The 23,312-nt window shown below is 46.5% G+C and overlaps 1 protein-coding gene across 1 annotated transcript in view; it reads left to right on the forward strand.

Moving 5' to 3' along the window:
• LOC115461563 (acid ceramidase-like) overlaps nucleotides 1-23,312 on the forward strand; it is a 321,963-nt gene that overhangs the window by 213,888 nt on the left and 84,763 nt on the right. The window contains exon 10 of the mRNA XM_030191472.1: nucleotides 21,881-21,959. Coding sequence (XP_030047332.1) covers nucleotides 21,881-21,959 — 79 coding nt within the window. The remainder of the gene's footprint in view (nucleotides 1-21,880; nucleotides 21,960-23,312) is intronic.

Raw genomic sequence — 23,312 nt, forward strand, 5'->3', positions numbered from 1 at the left:
ACACTTTGACAAACCTTCTGAAATCGTGAACCGACATATGCCACCATTATGGTGGCATATGTCGGTTCACGATTTCAGAAGGTTTGTTTTTGTGAAGTGCCATCTGTCAAAGTGTGCATTTTAATTGCGAGTTCAACAAATAGATACTCAAGTGGAGACTATATGATTTTATAGATATCGATTAGCCCCTGATGAGGCCCAGTGGGGCGAAACACGGCCTGTGTCGGGCTTGTTAATTTTTTATTGATCCATATCAATTAAATATTGTTTTCCACATACGTATCTGCTTCGTTTGGTGTCCATCTTATTCCAGAGCCTTGTAGTTAGTTATTTATTTATTTATTACATTTGTACCCTGCGCTTTCCCGCACATGGCAGGCTAAATGCGGCTTACACAGTAACAATAAAAAGAATTACAAGTCATAAGAAGAATATACAATTATAGGCGCTAAATATGGCCGCTTGTCCCCAACCCATGTGGGATACAAATGCAATAAATAAATAAATAAAACCCCAGCCAAACAGAAAACTTGAACCTGAAATAGAATCGTGATCCCTCTGTATGCCTGGTGCATAACACTACCAGTGATTCAGCAAGCTTACCTTTATACTTTTATGGATTTACAGTTTTATTTTTTATAAGCTCTAGAAACGGAGAATAAAATGGCAGATAAAGACCTTGTGGTGCATCTGATTTAGCCCTTTCTTTCCTGTGCCAGAACTGCAGACCCTACTTGATCTCGATTTTTCCTTTTACAAAGAAGACTATGACAGAGAAAATCCATGTGGCAAATCCAGTCTGTCCATAATTCTCCAAGGACAAGCAGGCCTTCATCTTCTTACAGATAGGTGATGTCATCTGATGGCTCCCGGTGTGGAAGCTGACTAGCTACATGTGTAGAACATTTTAGCAGCACCGCACAGAGCATGTGTGGGTGCCTTCCTGCCCAACATGCAAGCACCATCACCTGACTCTTCATTTTTTCGTGGAGCTGAGAAGACCCGTCTTCTGTTTGCAGCGCGATTGTGTTTTCAAAGTGCCTTCCCGCGCAGTTCCTTACTATGATTTTTTTTCTTCTTTATTTTCTTCTTATTTATTTATTTATTAGTTTTACCTGTTCTTTTATTCATGCCCTGTTTCCTTCTAATTTCTTAGTTTTTTGCGGCATTTTAAAGTTTTCTTCTTTTTTCCCCGGTCGGCTAGTCCCATATTTTGGCCGGAACCCCAACCTCAATTTGGCTGCTGCCCTGCATGTTTGGTCCAAGATTGAGGAGTTTAATTTTTAATTTGGCCTCAATACTTTTTTGATGCCCCAGAAGAACCCCGGTGGCTTGAAAAGGTGTGCCCATTGAAGTCTGGTAATATCCATCACGGACCGACCTTGGGCCTGACCATGACCCTAATTCTTGCTCTTTCTGTTTACAAATGCAGTTCAGAACACAGAGAGCTCAGCAAGAGAGACGTTTTGGCTGCTTGAAGTCCAGTGCATTAGCACTTTCATCGCAAGCATCATCAACCTCAATGGTTGTGAAGATTTCAGCATCCACTGGGAGTGCACTAATATCAAGAAAGTCTCCACCTTTCTTGACACGAGGCCTGATAGTAAGCTCTGGGACCGGTCATCATTGGAGGGAGTGCTTGGGTTCAGCATTGTCCTCATTGGCACTGAAGGACTGCGATGCAGTGCCTTGGGGAAAGCCCAAGGAGCACAATTACCGTTCTTTCTCAGTGCACAAGTGCTAGGAATGCCAGGACATCGGAGTCACCGGTACCCAAGAAATGCTGTAACCAAGAGAAGCACTCCCTTATTGGAAGAGGTGCTAGTGCACCAGTCTCCATGCTGTCAGGTCCTGGCTTCTGGTTTGACACCAATTCCTTCTTCAACTGCCACTCTACCACTGCCCCCATCTTTGCCAGTGCCCGCCTTCAACCTGTCAATGCTCTGAGAGGAGTGGGCGCAGAGGCTACAGATACAGACTGCTCTGGCATCAAGGGCACTTGTGCTGCAAGTGGATCAGCCCCAGCCTCTTTCTGAAAAGCAACCCATGCCAGGGAGGAGATCCTCGACAATGGCACCCTATTGGGTGTTGACATCGAAGCATTCAGGATTCCCCTCATCATTGGGGGAGGAAGCGTCCCTGGAGTTGGAGGGCAGGGCTGGAACTCAGGGGCCCTTCAGGGTGTTAACATGGCTCTACCAGACCCATGCACAGACTTCAGCAGTTGACTGACAATACTGAAGAGTGTGATTGGGACCACTCTGGATATTTGGAGGAAGATCCTCATTATTTCTCAGAGGAGGAATCCTATGGATTACTCTCTCATCCCTCTTCACCTCAAGAGAGTTGAAAATCCCCACCTGAGGGACTCTCATTCACAGATTTTCTGAAGAAAATGGTGGCTGCCTTCCCATTTAAGTTGGAGATGGAGGAAGAGCCCAGGGTGGCGATGTTGACTGTTCTGGGCTAGAAGTCACCCCCTAAGTAAGAGGTCACTGAACCATTTATGAGGGCTGTTTTTCTTTTCAGGCCAGTAAATTGTGGAACTCTATACTTATTAACCTATAAAGGGATTTTTTTTAAAACCAGTCAGTTACTCAATATATCTACCAGGTACTCACTGTTCCTTAATTAAACACTCAACTTTACAAATAGCTTTTATTTCTCTAATCCATAGATATGAACAATTCTACAATCTAACACAAAGTGCCCACAGTATTCCAAAAGACCCCAAGTGCCCACAGTATTCCAAAAGACCCCTCCCCCTCTTTTTTTCACTCGCACTCATGCACAACCAGTATTGTTGTTATTATCATGTTACCATACATTTCCTTAGGAAACCCTAACAACCAATATATATCATCTGAGCTGAATTATATTGGAAGAACCACGGGATTACCCCGTTTAAAATGTTCATCACAATGTCCATAACCATCTGCCAGATTTTCTTAAAGGCATTTATCCCAAGTCCAGATTTGCAAGCTTCATAAACCAACGATGAAACTTTTTTGTTGGTTAGTTTTTCAAGTTGTAGACCACTGCATGAGGTGAGCGTTACGCGGGGTTAGGGCCTGGCTGCTGAAGACACCATCAGCGCGTCCGCATACCAACAATCGCAACAGTTCTTGGTTCTCTTTGCGAGACCACATTTCATTCCTATCTTCCTCAGGAGAACCACGTTCCACAACCCATGGGGCTGTTTTCCAAACCTACGCAGTCAGGAAATGACGACACTCTATACTTACACAAGTTTGTGTGCTTGTCTAGTTATCTACAATTTCGTAAGGGATTGAAAACTTATCTTTTTAGTAAACATCTGAATGATTAATTCTGTAAGCCTTCCTAACTTACCAGTATGTTTTGAATTTATGTAACCCACTTAGACTCTTTATTGATATTGGAGAGAGAAAAATACCCTAAATAGAATCCTTACGGTCGCACTGATGAAGAACTGGGAATATTTCTTCTCAGTGCAGGTTGCAACCAAGAAGATGGATATGCAGTACCATATCCAAAAGGCTCCGGGATTCGAGAGGGTACAGTCTCCTTATTATTCTATGATGGTTGAATCCACTCCCAAATGGGCTAAGAGTTCTAGGTCTCAGTCCTTGGTGTCCCCAGGTAGAGAGGCTCGGACCTTAGACTCGTTTGGGAGAGAGACTTTTCAGGCCTCGATGCTCATTACCTGCATCCAATCCTACCAGCTCTAAACAAGCCTCTACTTGGAGTCTTTGGTAAACCATTCTCTCTTTCAGGAGCAGGCTGAAGAGCTTCGCCAGTTGGCCAGTAAGCAGATGGCGTGCAGAACATATCTAGCTAGGGATACTTTCAATATTTTTGATGTTGTGTCCTGACTCTCTGCCATGGGTGTGGGAGTGCGCACTCTCATGGATGCGTGTTTGACTTAGAGCCAGCAGTTCAGGAGAGATCAACAGCCGTGCCATGCCGATGGAACAGTCTATTCGGGGATAAAGTGGAAGAGATTGCAGATTGTGTCAAGAGGCATACTGACACTACCCAAACTTTATCTCTGCACCCTCCATCTGCTACATATTCCACTAGAAGATTTTCGAGTGTGCGTAGGCGGTGGTCCTATTATTCTCAAAATGTGAAGGTTACCACCTCCACCTCGCTCTTCCCAGGCCTCGCCAATCCTGTGCCCAGAAGCCCCAGCAGACTCCCCAATCAAGGCAGTGAACGGGCTTTTGACTGACTCCAGAAGAGCATAGCTACTATCCAAGTAACCGTCCTGGACAGTTTAATGGTAAGGGGGAGGTTGAAATTTTACCACCACAGGTGGCCCTTTGTAACCTCCAACCAGTGGTTTCTTCAAATAGTCTCAGTTATGCTCTGAATTGGGGTCAGGCTACTAAATTTCCCACTGAGAGCACCTTACATCAGCTCTCAGCACAAACAAGTACTTGTAGAGAAAATCTCTGCCCTTCTGCTGACCAGTGAAGAAGGGAAGAGATTCTATTCCAAGAAAACCCAAAGAAAACAGGAGGATTCTGTTCTATCCTTGACTTAAGGGATATAAATGAACAATAAATAAATAAATAAATTAGATTAGAACCTGGGATCATTTAATTTGCAACAGCAAAAATCACATTAATTATTCAAAAGCATGCCAAATGCTTTTAAAGTTCTGTTATTCAGGTTAAATTGCCCTGTTGGCACTTTGTGATAAATAATTAGATTTTGGGTTGCTGTTTGGGCATGCGGTCTCTGAAAGGTTCGCCATCACTGGCCTAGGGTATTCATCAAGTGTCTAGTTGTAGCAAATCTATGCAAGGCCAAAGATTATTATGTGGACTAGGGTACATATCTTGAAGGATATGCGTACTTTGATGGGTAATCAGTGTAATTTTTGGAGTAATAGACTTGCTCTTTCAAATCATTTTTTTTCAGAATGTAAGTCTGGCTGCAGTGTTTTGTGCTGTTTGTAATCTCTTTAATGTTTGTTTGTTCCTTGCATGTTGTGTAGATTCCATTGCAGTAGTCTACATAGGAGAGGACCATGGTTTGAACAAGTGTATGGAATACATCACTGGGGAAATAGTTGGGGTTTTTTTCATATACTTGAGTTTCCACATAGCGTGGAACATTTTCTTGGTGGTGTTTGTAACCTGATCATTGAAGGATAGATTGCAGTCGAAGATTCTTGAATTTTTAGTTTGTCTACTGTTGGGATAGGTGTTCCCAAGTCGTTGATGTTTGTGAAGCGTTCAGTATTGTGTGGTGGTGTTGGTATTAGACAATGTGTTTTTTCCCTGTTAGTTTTAGTTTGAAAGTTGAGGACCAGGTTTCCATGATAAGTATTGCCATATTGGGAAAGACCAAAGGTCCATCAGGCCCAGCATCCTGTTTCCAACAGTGGCCAATCCAGGTCACAAATACCTGGCAAGATCCCAAAAAAGTACAAAACATTTTATACTGTTTATCCCAGAAACAGTGGATTTTCCCCAAGTCCATTTAATAATGGTCTATAGACTTTTCCTTTAGGAAGCCGTCCAAACATTTTTTAAACTCCGCTAAGCTAACCGCCTTTACCACATTCTCTGGCAACGAATTCCAGAGTTTAATTACATGTTGAGTGAAGAAAGATTTTCTCTGATTAGTTTTAAATTTACTACATTGTAGCTTCATCGCATGTCTCCTAGTCCTAGTATTTTTGGAAAGCATAAACAGACGCTTCACATCTACCCGTTCAACTCCACTCATTTTATAGACCGCCAGCTGTCTGAGATTTTGGAACTTATTTCTGATATATTCTTTTTGAAAGGGATGAATATTGTCACATCATTGGCATATATGAAGGGGGTTGTAGCCTTGTCTGGAAAGTGATCATCATTAGATTGAATAGTATTGATGCCATCATTAGATTGAATAGTATTGGTGACAGTGGTGAGCCCTGGGGAAACTCCGCAGTCAGCTTTCCATGAGGCCGAGATTGTGGAGTCTTTACTTGGTAGGATCTGGTAGTCTGGACTCCATTGAACCAATTGAGCACCTTTCCTCCAATGAAGAGGTTATCAAGAATTCTTTGTAGGATGTGGTTGACAACCATGTCAAATGTGCTGGACAAATCGAACTGTGATAGGGAGGATGTTTTTCCCAATTGAGACTTCTTTTTTGAATTTCACTAGTAGTGTGATCTGCACCGTTTCTGTGCTGTAGTGAGTTCTGAATCCTGATTGGGAGTCGTGTAATATGGGGAAATTGTTTATGTAGTCAGCTAACCGGTAGGCTGTTTTGCCTTCCATTACTTTGGTCATTAGAGGTATGGATGCTACCAGCCTGTAGTTGTAGGTATCTTTGATGTCCTTCTTGTTATCCTTTGGGATAGGAATGAGTAGTATGTTGCCCTTTTCTGTTGGGAATAGGCCTTCCCTAAACATGAAGTTGAGGTGGGAGGTGAGGTTATTGATAAATCGGTCTAGGGTTGCTTTCAGAATGTAATTGGGACATGTGTCTAGCATGCAGTGGAGAATTTCCTTACTGCTTGTACTACTATCTCTTTGGTGAGTTGGGGGAAAGTCGTCCATGTTCTGTCCACTGTCTAGGTTGGTGTCATCTTGTGGTAAGCGCTCTCTCTCTCTCTCTGATTGAGTATTTGGCCAGTTTGTTTACTGAAAGGGGTTCATTCATTATTGTTAGTGGTTTGGTATTTAGTAGGTTGTTTATCAGTTGGTATAGTTTTTTTGTGTCTCTGTAGTCTGTGCCTACTTTTTTTTTTTTTAATGGAACTTCGTTTTGGCCTGTCTTATTTTAGTCTTGTATCTGTTTCTTGCTTTTTTCCATGTGGTTTTGTTGGTTTCATTCTTGTATTTTATAGAACTTCATTTTGGCCTGTCTTATTTTGGTCTTGTATCTCGTTTCGTGCTTCTTTCTATGCAGTTTTGTTGGTTTCATTCTTGTTTTTAGCCAGGCTCGTTCTAGTCTTCTGCAGTGTGATTTTTAGTTCTTTCAGGTCCACATTGTACCAAGGGGCTGTTTTGTGATTTTGTCCGGTTTTATTTTTCATGGGTGCTATTTCATCTAGTATGGTTGTGTTTCATTTCATTCAGATAGGAATTCTTCAGAGTCAGTTGTTGGTGACCATTGATTTTCATATAAAGCTGACCAGATTAACTTTACCTCTCGATTTTTAATGGTTTTATTGTTTGTGGTGGTCAGACCATGGAATTTTGGTCCAGCGGAGGTCCTGTATTTTGAAGTCCGTGTCTGGAGAGAATCTGTAAGCGAATAGGTCTAGGGCATGACCATTGATGTGGGTTGCAGTCACTGTTGGTCTTTGGAAGTCCCATAGTTGAAGGAATTCATAGCATTCTTTGGTGCTATTTTTGCTCTGGTTAACTAAGTGTAGATTAACATCTCCGATAACCATTGTATTGGAGTTGGCTATACATGTGTGCGAGATGAAGTCCATGAGGTTAGTTTGAGCCATTCTCCAGTTTCCTGGAGGTCTGTAAAATAATATGCAGCATAGGTGGTTGTGAAGGGTACTGTAGGTGATTCTAATAGATGCTATTTCTAATTGTGGTGTTGTGGATTCTGCAGTGGCTTTCACTGTTAAGAAGGATCTGTAGATCAGAGTGATGCCACGACCTTTCTTTCTATTTCTGGACCAAAACAGGATTTTGTAACTGGGAGGGGACAGGTCCAGGATTATAGGGTTTTCTTTGTCATGGGTCTATGTTTCGTTGAGGAGTGGCCTAGTGGTTAGGGTGGTGGACTCTGGTCCTGGGGAACTGAGTTCAATTCCCACTTCAGGCACAGGCAGCTCCTTGTGACTCTGGGCAAGTCACTTAACCCTCCATTGCCCCAGGTACAAAGAAGTACCTGTATATGTAAGCCGCATTGAGCCTGCCATGTGTGGGAAAGCGCGGGGTACAAATGTAACCCAAAAAAAAAAAAAACAAACCGAGGTCTTCATCCAGTATCCAGTCTTTTATTATTTCTGTTTCGTTTATCGCTGATCTGGAATTGATGTATTCCAGATGTATTGGTAGGTGATTGTCCTCTGTGGGTGCGGTTTTGGTGATTTTTTACTACTTCTCGTGCATTTGGGTTTCTGTATTATTTGGTTGTCTTCCTGGTTCTCTGTTCTGTTAGGACCATTTTTGATTGATTTTCTGTTGCTTACCTCAGCCTGTCCGTCTCTTTGAGTTCTGCTTGAATGGGAGGTGATATTTATCGATGGGTGATTTCTGTTGCCTAGTATTGGTATTCTGTTCTCGTCTTGTGTTGAAGCTCCTGAGGGTTAGTATCGTTAGAGTGGTTAGCACGGTTAGGATTCTTGTGATGTGCATGTTCTTTGTAATGCACAGACAGGTCAGTATTGTTCTGGTTCTTGTTAGTTAGGAGGGGTTGTGTCCGTGGTAGTTAAATGGTTATCTCTGTACTGTAAAGATGGTGTGGTTCTGCTGTTTTGTGTCTTCTCCTCCTGTCTGGGTGGTCCTGGCCCCTTTGATGTGCAGGTTGAGAATTCCCTTAGGTTTTTTTTTTCATACTACCCCTTACTCTTCCCTTTTCTTTTATCTCCTTTATCTGTTGTCTCCTCACATTTTTATTTACTCTTCCTTTCCCTTTCCTGTTCTTTCCTCTACTTTTTCTTTACCTACTCTTTCCTCTGCTCTCCCACTTCTTTCTTTCCTGTCTTCTCTTTACAAGCCTCAGCAGGTCCAAAGTTCAGCATGGCTTGGGTTCCTTATTAGGTTGTCTCCCTGCAGTCCGTTCTGGGATCCGCTCTGGTGGGGGAGGGGGCTAGAACGTTGGCACAGCCCTTTCCTCATAGCAGATCGCCCCGGCCACTGGCGTACCTTTGTCTGGGCCCTTCTCCAGGCCTCTCGTCTCCTGGAGCTTGGGAAAATCAGATGGGTTCTGGGGGCAGTGGCATGCAGCGCGAATGCCATTCCCCAGCTAAGTGGGAGCTCTTCCCCCGGTTGTGCCCTGATGTAGTGGCACCTCAGATGCTGCAGGACGCATTGGATGGGAGACCAGCTACTGTCCCGGGTGCTAATCTCCCGTGTGGTCTTCCTTTGGCATGGAGCAGTCTTGGGCGCCTATTCTTGCTGGGCTGAAAGAGCGGCTCGATTCCACTCCGGGAGCTGATGCTTGGGGGCTTGTCTCAGATCTCTGTCCCCCTCCAGTTCCTCTACCTCCGAATGGCAGCACATCAACCCAGGGAACAGGCAGACAAGGTGAGTGAGCAGAGCCTGGTTACATGGGAATCCTTCAGTTGGCCATCTCGTTGGAGCTACTAGAGTTTGTCATCAACTACCCCAAGTCTCGCCTTCATCCAGTTCACCAATTGGAGTATCTATGAGTCCTGCTGGATACAGTGCAAGCTTGAGCTTTTCTCGCACAAGCAAGGCTGAATACCTTTGTGTTGCTCGCCTCGCAGGTCCGCAGCAGCAAATAGGTGTTAGCTTGGCAAATGTTGAGATTAATGATCCACATGGTTTTAACAGTGCATGTCACTCCCATGGCACATCTCCACTTGAGAGAGGTCCAGTGGACCCTAGCTTCCCAGTGGTCTCAGGCAACTGGGAATCTAACGGATGCAATCCAGGTTACCAGAGAGTTGACTCACGACCTTCTCTGGTGGACAATTCAATCCATTTTGACTTTGGGACTCACATTCCAAATTCCACCAAACTCCATCTCTGTGAACAAGCAGGGGGTTATGGGATCCTACCCCCTTGTGTCAGAAAGCAGTGGGTTCACGGAATGGACCTCTGCACCACATTTCTGCCTGGGAAAGACAATTACCTGGCGGACGGACAGCAGGGTGCTGCATCCACATGAGTGGTCTCTCAATATGAAATAGCCTGCAAGATCTTCCAAGTGTGGAGCACCCCCTCGGTGGGTCTTTTTGCCACTCAACTCAACAACAAGGCCCCTCGTTTCTGTTCCAAGCTTGATTGCAGGCTAGGGTCAGATGCCTTTCGCCTTCATTTGGGGGAAGGTCTTCTGTATGCATATTCCCTAATACCCTTTGTGATAAAGTCACCTCCAGGATAGTGGGGATTCACTGTACCGGGAGCCTGTGGCTGGAGGAGATTGTTCTATCCTTGGCTACACAAGAGAGGTACCTGGTTACACCTTCATAGCGCAAATTTTGCCGAACCTCAAGTAAGATCATGGAAACCTTCTGAGAAGTCCTGAGAGAAGAGGACATTTCTCTGGTAAGTGAACATTATTTTGCTTTGTACTTTGGGAACTTAAAGATTGGGGTTTAACATAGTAACATAGTAGATGACGGCAGAAAAAGACCTGCACGGGCCATCCAGTCTGCCCAACAAGATAACTCATATTTGCTGCTTTTTGTGTATACCCTACTTTGATTTGTACCTGTGCTCTTCAGGGCACAGACCGTATAAGTCTGCCCAGCACTATCCCCGCCTCCCAAACACCAGCCCCTCCTCCCAACCACCAGCTCTGGCACAGACCATATAAGTCTGCCCAGCACTATCCTCACCTCCCAACCACCAGCCCTGCCTCCCAACCACCAGCTCTGGCACAGACCGTACAAGTCTGTCCAGCACTATCCCCACCTCCCAACCACCAGTCTCGCTGCCCACCACCGGCTCTGGCACAGACCGTATAAGTCTGCCCAGCACTATCCCCGCCTCCCGATCTTGACTAAGCTCCTGAGGATCCATTCCTTCGGCACAGGATTCCTTTATGCTTATCCCACGCATGTTTGAATTCCGTTACCGTTTTCATTTCCACCACCTCCCGCGGGAGGGCATTCCAAGCATCCACTACTCTCTCCGTGAAAAAATACTTCCTGACATTTTTCTTGAGTCTGCCCCCCTTCAATCTCATTTCATGTCCTCTCGTTCTACCACCTTCCTATCTCCGGAAAAGATTCGTTTGCGGATTAATACCTTTCAAATATTTGAACGTCTGTATCATATCACCCCTGTTTCTCCTTTCCTCCAGAGTATACATGTTTAGTTCAGCAAGTCTCTCCTCATACGTCTTGTAACACAAATCCCATACCATTCTTGTAGCTTTTCTTTGCACCGCTTCAATTCTTTTTACATCCTTAACAAGATAAGGCCTCCAAAACTGAACACACTACTCCAGGTGGGGCCTCACCATCGACTTATACAGGGGCATCAACACCCCCTTTCTTCTGCTGGTCACACCTCTCTCTATACAGCCTAACAACCTTCTAGCTACGGCCACCGCCTTGTCACACTGTTTCGTCGCCTTCAAATCCTCAGATACTATCACCCCAAGATCCCTCTCTCTGCCTGTACCTATCAGACTCTCCCCGCCTAACACATACGTCTCCCGTGGATTTCTAAAGGAGGAATTGTAGGATATTGATAGGCAGAATAAAAACAAACAAAAACTTTATCAACTAGTCTCCATACCCTTTACTCCCCTTAGTTTTAAAACGTCAACTTTGTACCTCAGCATTAAGATAGCCTTTATCAGGCACAACAGGGCCTAGTTCAGTCTTAGGGGAAAAAAAAAGAGAGAAGCAAGCATTATTAACTAATTTCCATAGTGTATAACCCTTTGCTCATAGTTTTAATCTGAAACTTTTTCTAGAGGTAGAAACTTAACAGCCAAACAACATTAGAAAGGATAGCAAGGCTCGAATTTTGTTCTAAAAGACAGCTAGTTTCTGTTCTTTGGCTGCTGGAGAGGTAGCACTGCTGCTGAACTGAATTAGGTGTTAAGGTGTGAAGAAGTAGAATATTTGCAAGGTTATTAAGGTGGAAATAAATTCTTTCAATATAAAATTTTTGTGTACATTCATATATAGACTTACAGGAGGAAATAAATCCTCAGCAGTCACGGGCTGTATACAGTGAACTTCAAACCTTGTCAAATCCACTCCAATAGGAGGAACACAGCAGCCTCTTGACTTGGACCAATCATTGGCAAAAACCTCCTGAAAACTTTTTTTAAAATTTAACACATATATCAAAATGTTTTCAAAAGTCTTCAAAATCTTCCCTTACAATGACCTTTCAGCCAAATCACCAAAATATATATGCTCATCAATGTCGGATCATTCGATTTAACAGCACTTAGGATTGGGTTCAAGATGCAGTACTCCTAAAGCTTAATGGGGTTCCGTTTCACCAATGCTGGCTTCTTCAGGGGAAACTGTGGTCATGGTGAGCTGCACAAAGAATAAGATGACGAAAAATGAACAACAAAAAAAGCAAAAGGTATTTAACATTGATATACAAACTCCTGGGAAACAGGGGCGAAGCCACGGGTGGGCCTGGACGGGCCCAAGCCCAGCCACTTTTCCTTCAGGCCCGCCCAGCCTCTTCTGCCCGCTCTCCCCGTCCACGTGGTCTGCTCACTTTTACTGCCCTGAAGTGCCGTTCTCCCTCCAGCACCGGCGATTCTCATAGCCAGCCTTCAGCCAGCGCGCATCGTTGGGGCTTCTTCTCAGGCACGTCCCGCTTACTCTGCAACTTCCTGCATCCCACCTTTGTGGAAAACAGGAAGTTGCAGAGTAGGCGGGACGCGCCTGAGAAGAGGCTTCAACGACGCGCGCTGGCAAAAGGCTGGCTATGGGAATCACTGGTGCTGGAGGGAGAATGGCGCTTCAGGTCAGTAAAAATGACCAGAACTGACCTTGTGTGTGTGGGGGGGGGGGGGGGGGTAGCGGGCGGAGAGGAAATGCGAGGCCTGTGCCCACCCAGTCCACCTCCAGGTCCATCTAAAAATTAAACTCTGGCAACGCTACTGTAGGAAACACTCACTCCTCCTGCTGCAGTCAACAGCGTTCATCAGCCTTGTGTCATATTGAAAATGGCACCGAAGCTTAAAAAGATGCTGACCCTGACATCAAAACTGATATCATGTTCAAACAAAACTTACTTTATTAAAAACGATCAAAAGGCTGTCAACTCAATATCTTGATCTCAACCCACTAATCTTCATGTGAACCAGCAGATCACTGTCCTCGACTTCACTAAGCTTTTATCAAAGCTGAAATTTTTTATAAGACAGGCCTTGCTAATTCAAAACTTATACGAATACCGTCCACTGAATCTTTTCATTCAAACCTGCAGGTTCCAGCAATCGCATATGATGGCTCCATCACTGTTCACACTTTAACAGTGCTTTCCTTGTCATCAAGCAGATGAAGCCATTACGTATGGGTTATGTCCATCAACCAGCAGGGGAGATAGAGAGCACTCAAACTTTCACAGTGCCCTCTTGGCCAGCTAGCTCCACTGCCTCTTCAGTATTCTCTATCTCCCTTAGCAGCTTGTTCGAGCTCCAGAAAAATCTGCCGGGAGGTGGTTCCTGGCTTGCCAGTTGTTAACCGGGGTGTTGGAGGCTATAGCAGCTTCATTTTAAAGGCACATAGGTTAGCCCTTTCCCTGCCTTACCCATACCTCTGTGGATGTGGACATATTGCCTTGTTTTCCCTGTCCTTACCCACCAACAGTGGATGCAGGCATATAGGTTCGCCCTTTCCCTGCCTTTCCCACTCATCTGAGCCTCCGGAGTCTTCAATACCTCTGCTTTCCTCACAGCTTAAAAAAAAAAAAAAAAGTCGCGTCGCGTTTTTAAATGCAGAGACGCTGGAACAGAGGTTTTTGACCTGATTTTCAGCAGGATCGTAGTTGCACACTAGATCCTTTGAGGTAAGAGTGTTTTCCAACTCCTCCGGGGTGGGCCCGCGATCGGGGCGATTTTGGCGCGAAACCGCCATTTTGGATTTACCGCCGTTTTTCGGCGATGGCTGCGGACAATGTAAAGCGCTGTTCCACTTGTGGCAAGCGCAAACAAATCAGCAGCAGGGCTCTGTAAATCGTGCTGTATTGGCATAGGAGCCGGCCCGAGCATGGCGAGCGATGTTTCTTCCCGCTCTGAGCTGGCAGCGGGCGCCATTTTGCTTACACCGCATGGCGCGGCCTCCGTGGACACGGAGAGACCTGAGCCGGGTGGGGCACCTCGAGATGAGGTTATTTCAGGAGTGGCTAGCACCGGACAGGATTTGGGTGCCCAGGGTGAGATTTTCTCCCCGGATTTTGTGCTTTTGCTACATAAAGCATACATGATGAAAAGAGCCCTTCCTCAAGGGTCGCCTGAGGCTCCTCTGCTTGCCCCCCCGATGGATTCTGGCCTGGGACTGCCCAGTGAGGCTTTTTTCCCGGATGCTTGGCCTAAAGATAAGCGCAGAAGGGTTAATTCCCCTTCAGATTGTGGTGCACCTTTTCCCCCCCCGTGGTCGGGGTGTGAGGATTCGGAGAACTCTGACAGACGTTCTTGGTCTGAGGAACCAGAGTCAGGTGCGGATTTACCACAGGATCTGGATGATCCCTCCGCGGTGAGGATTTTCCACCGTGATGAGCTGCCAGCGCTTATTTCAGATACTCTGCAGGCCCTCTCGATTGAAGATCCTGACAGTGGCATGGCCTCCTCGGGTAATCCCAGGATGGCTAGTTCCAGGAAAGCTGCTCGGGCCTTCCCTTTGCATGACTCCATCCTAGAGCTTGTTTCGGCTCAGTGGGCTGACCCCGATGGACCTTTGAGAGTTTCCAGGGCTATGGGGCAGTTATACCCTCTGCGTGAGGGACATATGGCTCGTTTTCAAATGCCTACAGTGGATGCCCTAGTCACTGCGGTGACAAAGAGAACTACCCTCCCTGTTGAAGGAGGTGTTGCCCTGAAGGATGTTGAAGACCGTAGGCTGGAAACAGCGTTGAAACGGTCCTTTGAAATTGCAGGTCTCACTGTTCGGGCGTCTGCATGCAGCTGTTATGCTGTGAGAGCCTGCCTAGCTTGGCTGCAACAGGCAGTGGCTCAGCCCGGAGATGGAGCGGAGCCCTTCTTGGATGTGGCTCCGCGGATGGAGGTGGCCTTGTCCTTTCTGGCTGATGCCCTTTATGACCTTGTCAGAGCTTCGGCTAAACAAATGGCAGTAGCAGTGGCGGCTCGCCGTCGTCTGTGGCTACGACACTGGGCAGCGGACATGGCCTCTAAGCAAAGGTTGGTGAAGTTGCCTTTTCAAGGACTTCTCCTATTTGGTGAGGAGTTAGAGAAAATTGTGAAAGGCCTGGGTGATCCAAAACCCCAGCGCTTGCCCGAAGATAGGCAAAGGCCTTCCTCTAAGGGCCAGGCGGTCCACTCCTCGTACAGACCTCGCTTCCGTGAAGCTAGAAGGTACCGCCCGGGGCGTTCTGCTGGGTTCACTTCTCGTGCCCGTGGTCAGCAGAGGAACTCCTTTCGCTCGGACAAGCGTTCCGCAGCCGGTGGCTCAAGACCAGGAGTTCAGGGGCGACCCTCTCAATGATGGTGCGCCGGCCCTCTCCTCGATGCCTGTCATCGGAGGACGGCTTTCCCTCTTTGTCAAGGAGTGGGCCAAGATTTCCTCAGATCAGTGGGTTCTGGACCTGATCAGAGATGGATACAGAATAGAATTCAACGCCCCAGTAAGAGACGTGTTTGTGGAGTCCCGATGCGGTTCTGCCGTCAAACGGGCGGCGGTGGAGGAGACTTTACAAGGTCTGATTCAATTAGGGGCAGTGACCCCGGTGCCTCCCGCCGAGCAAGGCTGCGGTCGATACTCCATATACTTTGTGGTGCCGCGAAAAGGTGGGTCCTTTCGCCCTATTCTGGACTTAAAAGAAGTGAACAAGTCCTTGAGAGTGCGGCATTTCCACATGGAATCCCTGCGCTCCGTCATTGCGGCGGTTCAGCCAGGAGAGTTTCTCATGTCTCTAGACCTCAAAGAAGCTTACTTGCACATTCCGATTTGGCCCCCGCACCAGAAGTTTCTGAGGTTTGCGGTGTTGGGAAAACATTTCCAGTTCAGGGCCTTGCCTTTTGGCCTTGCCACAGCTCCCCGAACCTTTTCGAAGGTAATGGTGGTAGTAGCTGCTTTTCTCAGGCGAGAAGGTATCAGGGTTCACCCGTACCTAGACGACTGGCTCATCAGAGCAGACTCTGCAACAGAGAGCTTACAAGCTACAGCCAGAGTGGTCTCAGTACTGCAATCTCTAGGCTGGGTCGTCAATATGGCCAAAAGTCACCTGTCCCCTTCACAATCTCTAGAGTTTTTGGGGGCCAGATTCGACACAGTCTTGGGCTATGTGTTCCTACCCGAGCTAAGGCGGTGCAAGCTTCAGAATCAGGTCCGTCTGCTCCTGAGGATGCCCCGCCCGCGAGCTTGGGACATTGTCCAGCTGCTGGGATCGATGACAGCCACGATGGAAGTGGTACCCTGGGCGAGAGCGCACCTGAGACCTCTACAGTATTCCCTACTCCGGAGATGGTCTCCTATTTCTCAGGATTACCAATGCAGACTTACTTGGCTCCCTGCGGCCCGTCAACATGGAGTGGTGGCTCTCGGACAGCATGCTGCGGCGAGGAATACCTCTGACGCTCCCCATTTGGTGCCTAGTGGTAACAGATGCCAGCCTGAAGGGCTGGGGCGCACACTGCAAGGGGAAGCATGCCCAGGGTCTATGGACACCCGAGGAGTCGGAGTGGTCCATCAACCGCCTAGAGTTGAAAGCGGTGTTTCAGGCGCTTCTGGCCTTTCAAGTGACCCTGGAAGGATTGGCTGCCAGAGTGATGTCGGACAACACGACAACGGTGGCCTATATAAATCGACAAGGCGGAACAAGGTGCAGAGCACTAGCCGCGCAGGCCGAACTGATTTGCCACTGGGCCGAGCTGCATCTTCAGTGTCTGTCGGCAGCTCATATTGCAGGTCAGAGCAATGTGCAGGCCGATTATCTGAGCAGGCATCAGATCGATCCAGCAGAATGGAATCTGGCAGACAAAGTATTCCTGCAGATCTGTGCCAAATGGGGCAAGCCCGTGATGGATCTAATGGCGACAAGTGTCAATACCAAAGTCCCGTGCTTCTTCAGCAGACGGAGAGATCCTCGCTCGGCGGGGTTGGACGCCTTGGCTCAACCCTGGCCTCCGGGTCTACTTTATGTGTTTCCCCCATGGCCCTTGATAGGGCGCCTGCTCTTGCGGATTCGGCTGCACCCAGGAGAAGTGGTCCTCATCGCCCCGGATTGGCCAAGGAGACCTTGGTATGCAGACCTCCGACAGATACTCCGGGAGGCTCCTCTGCCATTACCTCTGGTACCGAACCTCTTGACTCAGGGACCGGTAGCCATGGAGGACGCCAGCCGCTTTGGTCTTATGGCATGGCTATTGAGAGGGCGCAATTGAGGGATAAAGGTTATTCCAATAAAGTTATTTCCACTCTCCTGCAAGCCCGCAAGCGGTCCACTTCCGTGGCTTATGCCAGGATTTGGTGCCTGTTTGAGTCTTGGTGTGCTTCCAGAGCCATTGTTCCAATGTGGGCTCCTGTCTCGCCGATTCTGGACTTTTTGCAGGAAGGTGTACAAAAAGGCTTGGCCTATAATTCCCTGCGGGTGCAGGTGGCAGCGTTGGCCTCCCTTCGTGGTAAGGTGGAAGGCGTGTCTTTGGCTGCTCACCCAGATGTGGCACGGTTTCTTAGAGGGGTGCTTCGGCTCCGACCTCCAGTGCGAGCACCCTGTCCAGCTTGGAACCTGGGGCTAGTTTTGAAAACCCTGCAGGCATCTCCTTTTGAGCCGCTTCGGCGAGCATCGGAGAAAGACTTGACACTGAAGGCCGTTTTTCTGGTGGCCATTACCTCTGTGAGACGGGTGTCAGAGCTCCAGGTGTCCTGTAGAGACCCATTTCTGCAATTTTCAGAGTCCGGAGTCACGGTTCGGACCGTGCCTTCCTTTATGCGTAAGGTGGTTTCAGCCTTTCACTTAAACCAGCCTATTTTCTTGCCCTCTTTTTCAGAGGAAGAGTTTCCAGAATCTTTTGGGCAGCTGCACCTTTTGGATGTGCGCAGGACTCTGCTGCATTATCTGCGAGTTACTAACTCTTTCAGGACTTCTGATCATCTGTTTGTTTTGCTATCCGGTTCTCGCAGAGGGTCTCCAGCGTCTAAAGCCACTATTGCCCGCTGGCTCAAAGAAACTATCTTTTCAGCTTATCTGCTGGCCGGCAGGGTTCCGCCTGTAGCCCTTAAGGCACATTCTACTAGAGCGATTTCTTCCTCTTGGGCTGAAACTGGAGCACTCTCTCTTCAAGAGATATGCAGTGCAGCAACATGGGCTTCTAAGCTCTCCTTTGCCCGACATTACAGGCTGGATGTGGCTGCCAGGAGGGATGCGCGTTTTGGTGCACAAGTGCTAGCGCGTGGTGTGGCTTGTTCCCACGCTATCTAGGGATTGCTTTGTTACATCCCATACATAATGGCTTCATCTGCTTGATGACAAGGAAGGGAAAATTAGGTTCTTACCTTGGTAATTTTCTTTCCTTTAGTCATAGCAGATGAAGCCATGAGCCCTCCCTGTATGATTGTCTGTATGCTGTGAATCTGTTTTTCAGGTTCTGTTCTAATTTCCTGAAGTTCCTTCCTTGGGAGAAAGTTGGAAAACAATCTTCAGGATTCATGTTCAGTTTAAATTTAGGAAGATGTGTTCATTCCCTCCAGCATGTTTTTTTTTGGAGGATGTGTTGATTCTCTCCAGGAGGCGCGTGTGTTCCCCTCCAGTTCTATAAATAGGAGGATGAGTTCATTCCCTCCAGTGTGTTGGGAGGATGTGTGATTCCCTCCAGGAGGCGCGTGTGTTCCCCTCCACTTATACAATAAGGAGGATGAGTTTATTCCCTCCAGGAGGATGTGCATTCCCTCCTTTATGAGTTCATGCACTTGTGATGGGCCATCGTTCGCTGTGAGGAAAGCTCTTGTGATTCCCATTGCGGTTTGCCATACTGCTTTGGAAGCTTCAAATACTGAAGAGGCAGTGGAGCTAGCTGGCCAAGAGGGCACTGTGAAAGTTTGAGTGCTCTCTATCTCCCCTGCTGGTTGATGGACATAACCCATACTTAATGGCTTCATCTGCTATGACTAAAGGAAAGAAAATTACCAAGGTAAGAACCTAATTTTCCCTTCTCCCAATCACATCCTCTAGTGCTAGGAGAAATCTTGTCAGTGACATGACATTGAAAATCTTTGCATTGATGGTGGCATTTCTTGCTATGCTCTACCAGCAGCGCTCCTATTCTCATGTGCATGAGACTGTGCCGGTGTTCATGCATTTGGTCATTCAAACATCGCAGGGAACCTGTTCCCTGTTTTCAGGGGACGGTTCCCTCTCATGACATCCAGATGTCTCCCACTTCCTTCATGGGGTTCATCATTTGCGGCCTCCAGTTTGACTGTTAGTTCCTTCCTGGGACCTCAATTTTGTATTGTCCGCATTGCTGCATCCTCCTTTTGTGCCTCTCCAGTCAGTGACCTTGAAATATCTCTCTCAAGATGGCATTTTTAGTCGCCATTACATTAGTATAGCGTGTTTCAGAGCTTCAGGCCCTTTCGTTTTGGGAACCTTCCCTCCTCTTGAGGTGCGTGTTGTCCTGCACCCGGTTCTTTCCTTCTTGCCAAAGTTGGGCACTCTGTTTCATGTCACAGTCCATCTCGCTCCTGGTTTTTTTCTGTCGGGAGGTGGGCACTGATCTCTAATGTCTGGATATGCACACAGTTCTTCAGTATTTGCGCAGGACGGCAGTGTTTCGGCTCTCGGATCATCTCTGTTCTCTTAGCGGGTCAGAAAAGAAGGCTACAATTTCTCATTGGAATAGGGAGGCGGTCTCTGCCTGTTTGCTCAATGGTTGCACTGCTCCTCCAGGCCTGCGAGCACAGGTGACTTCATGGATGGAGCATGCATTCATTTTGATAGCAGACATTTGCAGGGTGGTTACTTGATGGTCTCTCCATGCCTTTGTTGAGCACTATTGTTTGGATGTTCAAGCTTAATGGGAGGCTGCCTTTGGGGCGGCAGTTCTGGAGCGGGGGTTGGCTGTTTCTCACCCTCAATGAATATGTTGGTACTTCCCATTTCTAGGGAATGGTCTGGAGTTGATGCTAGGGAAAGACAAATTAGGGCTTACTTGCTAATTTACTTTCTCTTAGTCGCACCAGACCATTCCCTTTTCCTACCTTGGTCTTTTCCTATTATTTCTTGTCAGCGTTGCAGATGAGGGACTTTACTGCTGGAGGAATCGTCAGGAGGCAGAAGCAAGTCTGTATTTGCCGGTGTCATGCAGCTTTTTCTGTGTTCTGGTTGCTCTGGTTCCCCATGGGAGGGAGTTTATAGTTTGTTGTTCCTTTTGTTACTACAGTTGCTTTGTCAATATAAGTACTGAGGTGTTCAGGGCTCCACAGCACCAAGTGTAAGCACTTCAAAGTTTATCTGTCTTCCCATCTGCTGGTAGGATGGCATATTCCCATTTGCAGGGAATGGTCTGGAGCAACTAAAGGAAAGTAAATTAGCGAGTAAGCCCTAATTTCTCCTTCTAATCTTTGCTTCAAAAACAGATAAGTCTTAAGAGCCTTTCTAAATAAGGTATAAGATGTAATTTGATGAAGCTGAATTGGAATACTATTCCAGATCTTTGCACTTTGAAAAGCAAATGGATTTATATGCTTCATAGAAGAAAAATCCAATGATAACCTCTTCCTACTTAAATCACTTCCTTCTATTTTTAATTCTCCACCTATCGGTGCACTTGTCTCCTCCCCTTCCCAATTAGGACTGCTCCCACCCTTCTAGAACATTCTTTCCATATCTTACAGCTGGGCTAGTGCTGTTTTGTTCCCTCCCCTTTCTTTTCTTAAAAGAGAAATGACCCTCTCTCATCCTGACAGGTCCCCTACCTGCCAAGCCTTAAAGGTTAAGCACCATTTCTTCTATCTATTTCCATTTTAATTGATAAACATGGAGCCAGAGCTCCCCCTGTAGCACCTCTGTAACAGGGCACCACCTGTACATGTCCCAATTCACATTTACAAAATTGTATAAATTATTGGCATTTACATGTGTATTCAGCATGAAATGCTAGCACTCACAAGGTGAGACTTTTATTGTTTTCTGAGTAACCATTTGAAATTTTACAGCTTTATTTGTTAATATTTATGTTTGTGTCGAGTGGAGTGAGATTCTTTAAACACAACAAAGTTACAAACTTTTTAGTGTGACCACACAGCGATTTTTGTGCATTCAAAATTTTGCACTGTAAAACTATCATTATTTGAAAAAAAGAGGGGGCCCCAGCTTAATGTTAATGACATCACAGTGATATAGACCTTTTGTCCCGGGAGCAATGTTGGAGGCCTGTCACAAGCTCCACTCAAAGCCGCAAACAGTCACTGAACTGAATGAAGTTCTGCAGATGATCTGGGACAGCCTGCCACAGGGACCAATCAACTAGGCTGTTAAGAACTTCCCAAAGTGACTGAAGGCCTGCATTAAAGCTGGGGGTGGTCAATTTGAGCATTCACAGTGACTCTGAAATTCTGACACGTTCTTAATTGTATCATTTGAATGAGTGTTTTAGCTCAAACATTTTTAACTCGCAAAAATTACTAGATGGTAATTCTAAAATGTCAGTAACATCAACATAGCTTAAGATAATTAAATGTTGCTTAATAGTAATATGTAAGTATGATGACTAAGTATTTAAACCTCTTTGAAATTCAGAGCAGTTGCTGAGAAAAGGGCAAAAAAACTCTAGATTGTTGCTTTTTTTTTTTTTTTTTTGCTTCACTCGGTAGAATTACCCCTTCATATGTCAGATGAGGCCTTACCAAGGACCTACCTATATACAAATGCTTTTTCACCTCCCTTTTTTTTTATACTGACCTCTTATTCACCCTAGAATTTTCCAGTTTTACCTACTGCACTGCTTATTAGCTTGAGGTCATTCATATTCAGGTGGTGGTGGTGTCCAGTTTGAATGATCCCTGCCGTGTTACAATTTATATTAAATGCATAATAACTTAGAACTTAGCTATTGTTTGTTTGCTTTTTAATAGGCATCTTGGAATGGTTTTTTGGTGTCCAGAAACCATTGGTTGGTTTTCTCATGAGATCAGTGCTGGAGAATGCTACCAGGTAAGAGGGAAGGGGCCGTAGCTGCTGCAAATGTTTTGCACGTTAAAAACAGACAGTCGTAACCACTGTATATTAGTGCCTGGTGCAGATAAGCTTAAGTGCACCTCTATTTCACCCAGATTCCCACTTACCTTTCCCCAGTGCTTTTTTTGTAGGAAAAAAGGTGCCGGTACTCATTATAGGCAGGGTCACCACATATGGCCCCACTCCTATGATAGCCACTCCCACATTAGCCACACCCCTTATACCAGCTATGGCACATATAAACAGACATCATTGAAAATATTGTACTAGTGTAGGAGAAAAATAACGCAATTTTTTTCATTAGAAATAATTTCTGTAAACTGTTACAGCTCCAGTATACCCAGTGCAAAATAAGACAGCACATGTAAATTCTCAAATTGGACATATTTCAAACACTAAAATGAAAATAAAATGATTTTTTCTACCTTTGTTGTCTGGTGACTTTGTTTTTCTTTCCATATTGGTCCCAGTCTCTGATCCTGCTGCTTTCTATCTGTTCCCTTAACTCCGTTTCCAAGGCTTCCTTTCCATTTATTTCTTTGCTTTCCTCCTTTCTTCTTCATTTCTTGCCCTACATCCATAAGTAAAAGCTGGGTCCTCCTCCATACCCACCCAGCGATTCCCTTGGCTCCCCTGCCGCCCTCCTCCAGCCATCCTTCACTCCCCTGCCCCCTCCAGCCATCCATACCCACCCAGTGATTCCCTTGGCTCCCCTGCCCCCCTCCTCCAGTCATCCATACCCACCCAGCGATTCCCTTGGCTCCCCTGCCCCCCTCCAGCCATCCATACCCTCCCAGCAATTCCCTTGGCGCCCCCTCTTTCTGCCCCTTTCCATCCAGCCGCATAGGTGTCTGCCCATTCTCTCTCTGCCTTCTGCGTATACCCCCCTCTCTCGCTGCCCCTTTCCATCCAGTATCTGTTTCCTTTCTTTGCCCCTTTCTAGGGTTACCATATTTGCCCTAAGAAAAAAGAGGACACATACCCCGCCCCCCTATGCAAGACTTCAATTGATGTCTCGCGAGGCTGCCGCTTGAACTGTTAACAGCAATTTTGAAGCGGCACAAGGAGCAAGACAGTCTGTAGGTGTGCCGGGCAGGAAAGAGGGGGCTCTTTTCTGCCCTGAAGAGGTCATTAGACCACCAGGGCACCACAGTAAGGTAGAGGAGGGGAGGATAGGACACGCTGAGGACCGCCCAGCTGTCTGCCCTCCAGCCTGCCCGTTCATCTGCAAATCTGGCAAACGGGCAGGCTGGCAAAACCCACCCGGATGCCTGGTCGTGTTCTCAACAAGAGGACATGTCCAGGTAAAACTGGACATATGGGTGCTCA

This window comes from Microcaecilia unicolor, chromosome 2, assembly GCF_901765095.1.
Source record: "Microcaecilia unicolor chromosome 2, aMicUni1.1, whole genome shotgun sequence".
In the NCBI taxonomy this organism is placed as follows: domain Eukaryota; kingdom Metazoa; phylum Chordata; class Amphibia; order Gymnophiona; family Siphonopidae; genus Microcaecilia; species Microcaecilia unicolor.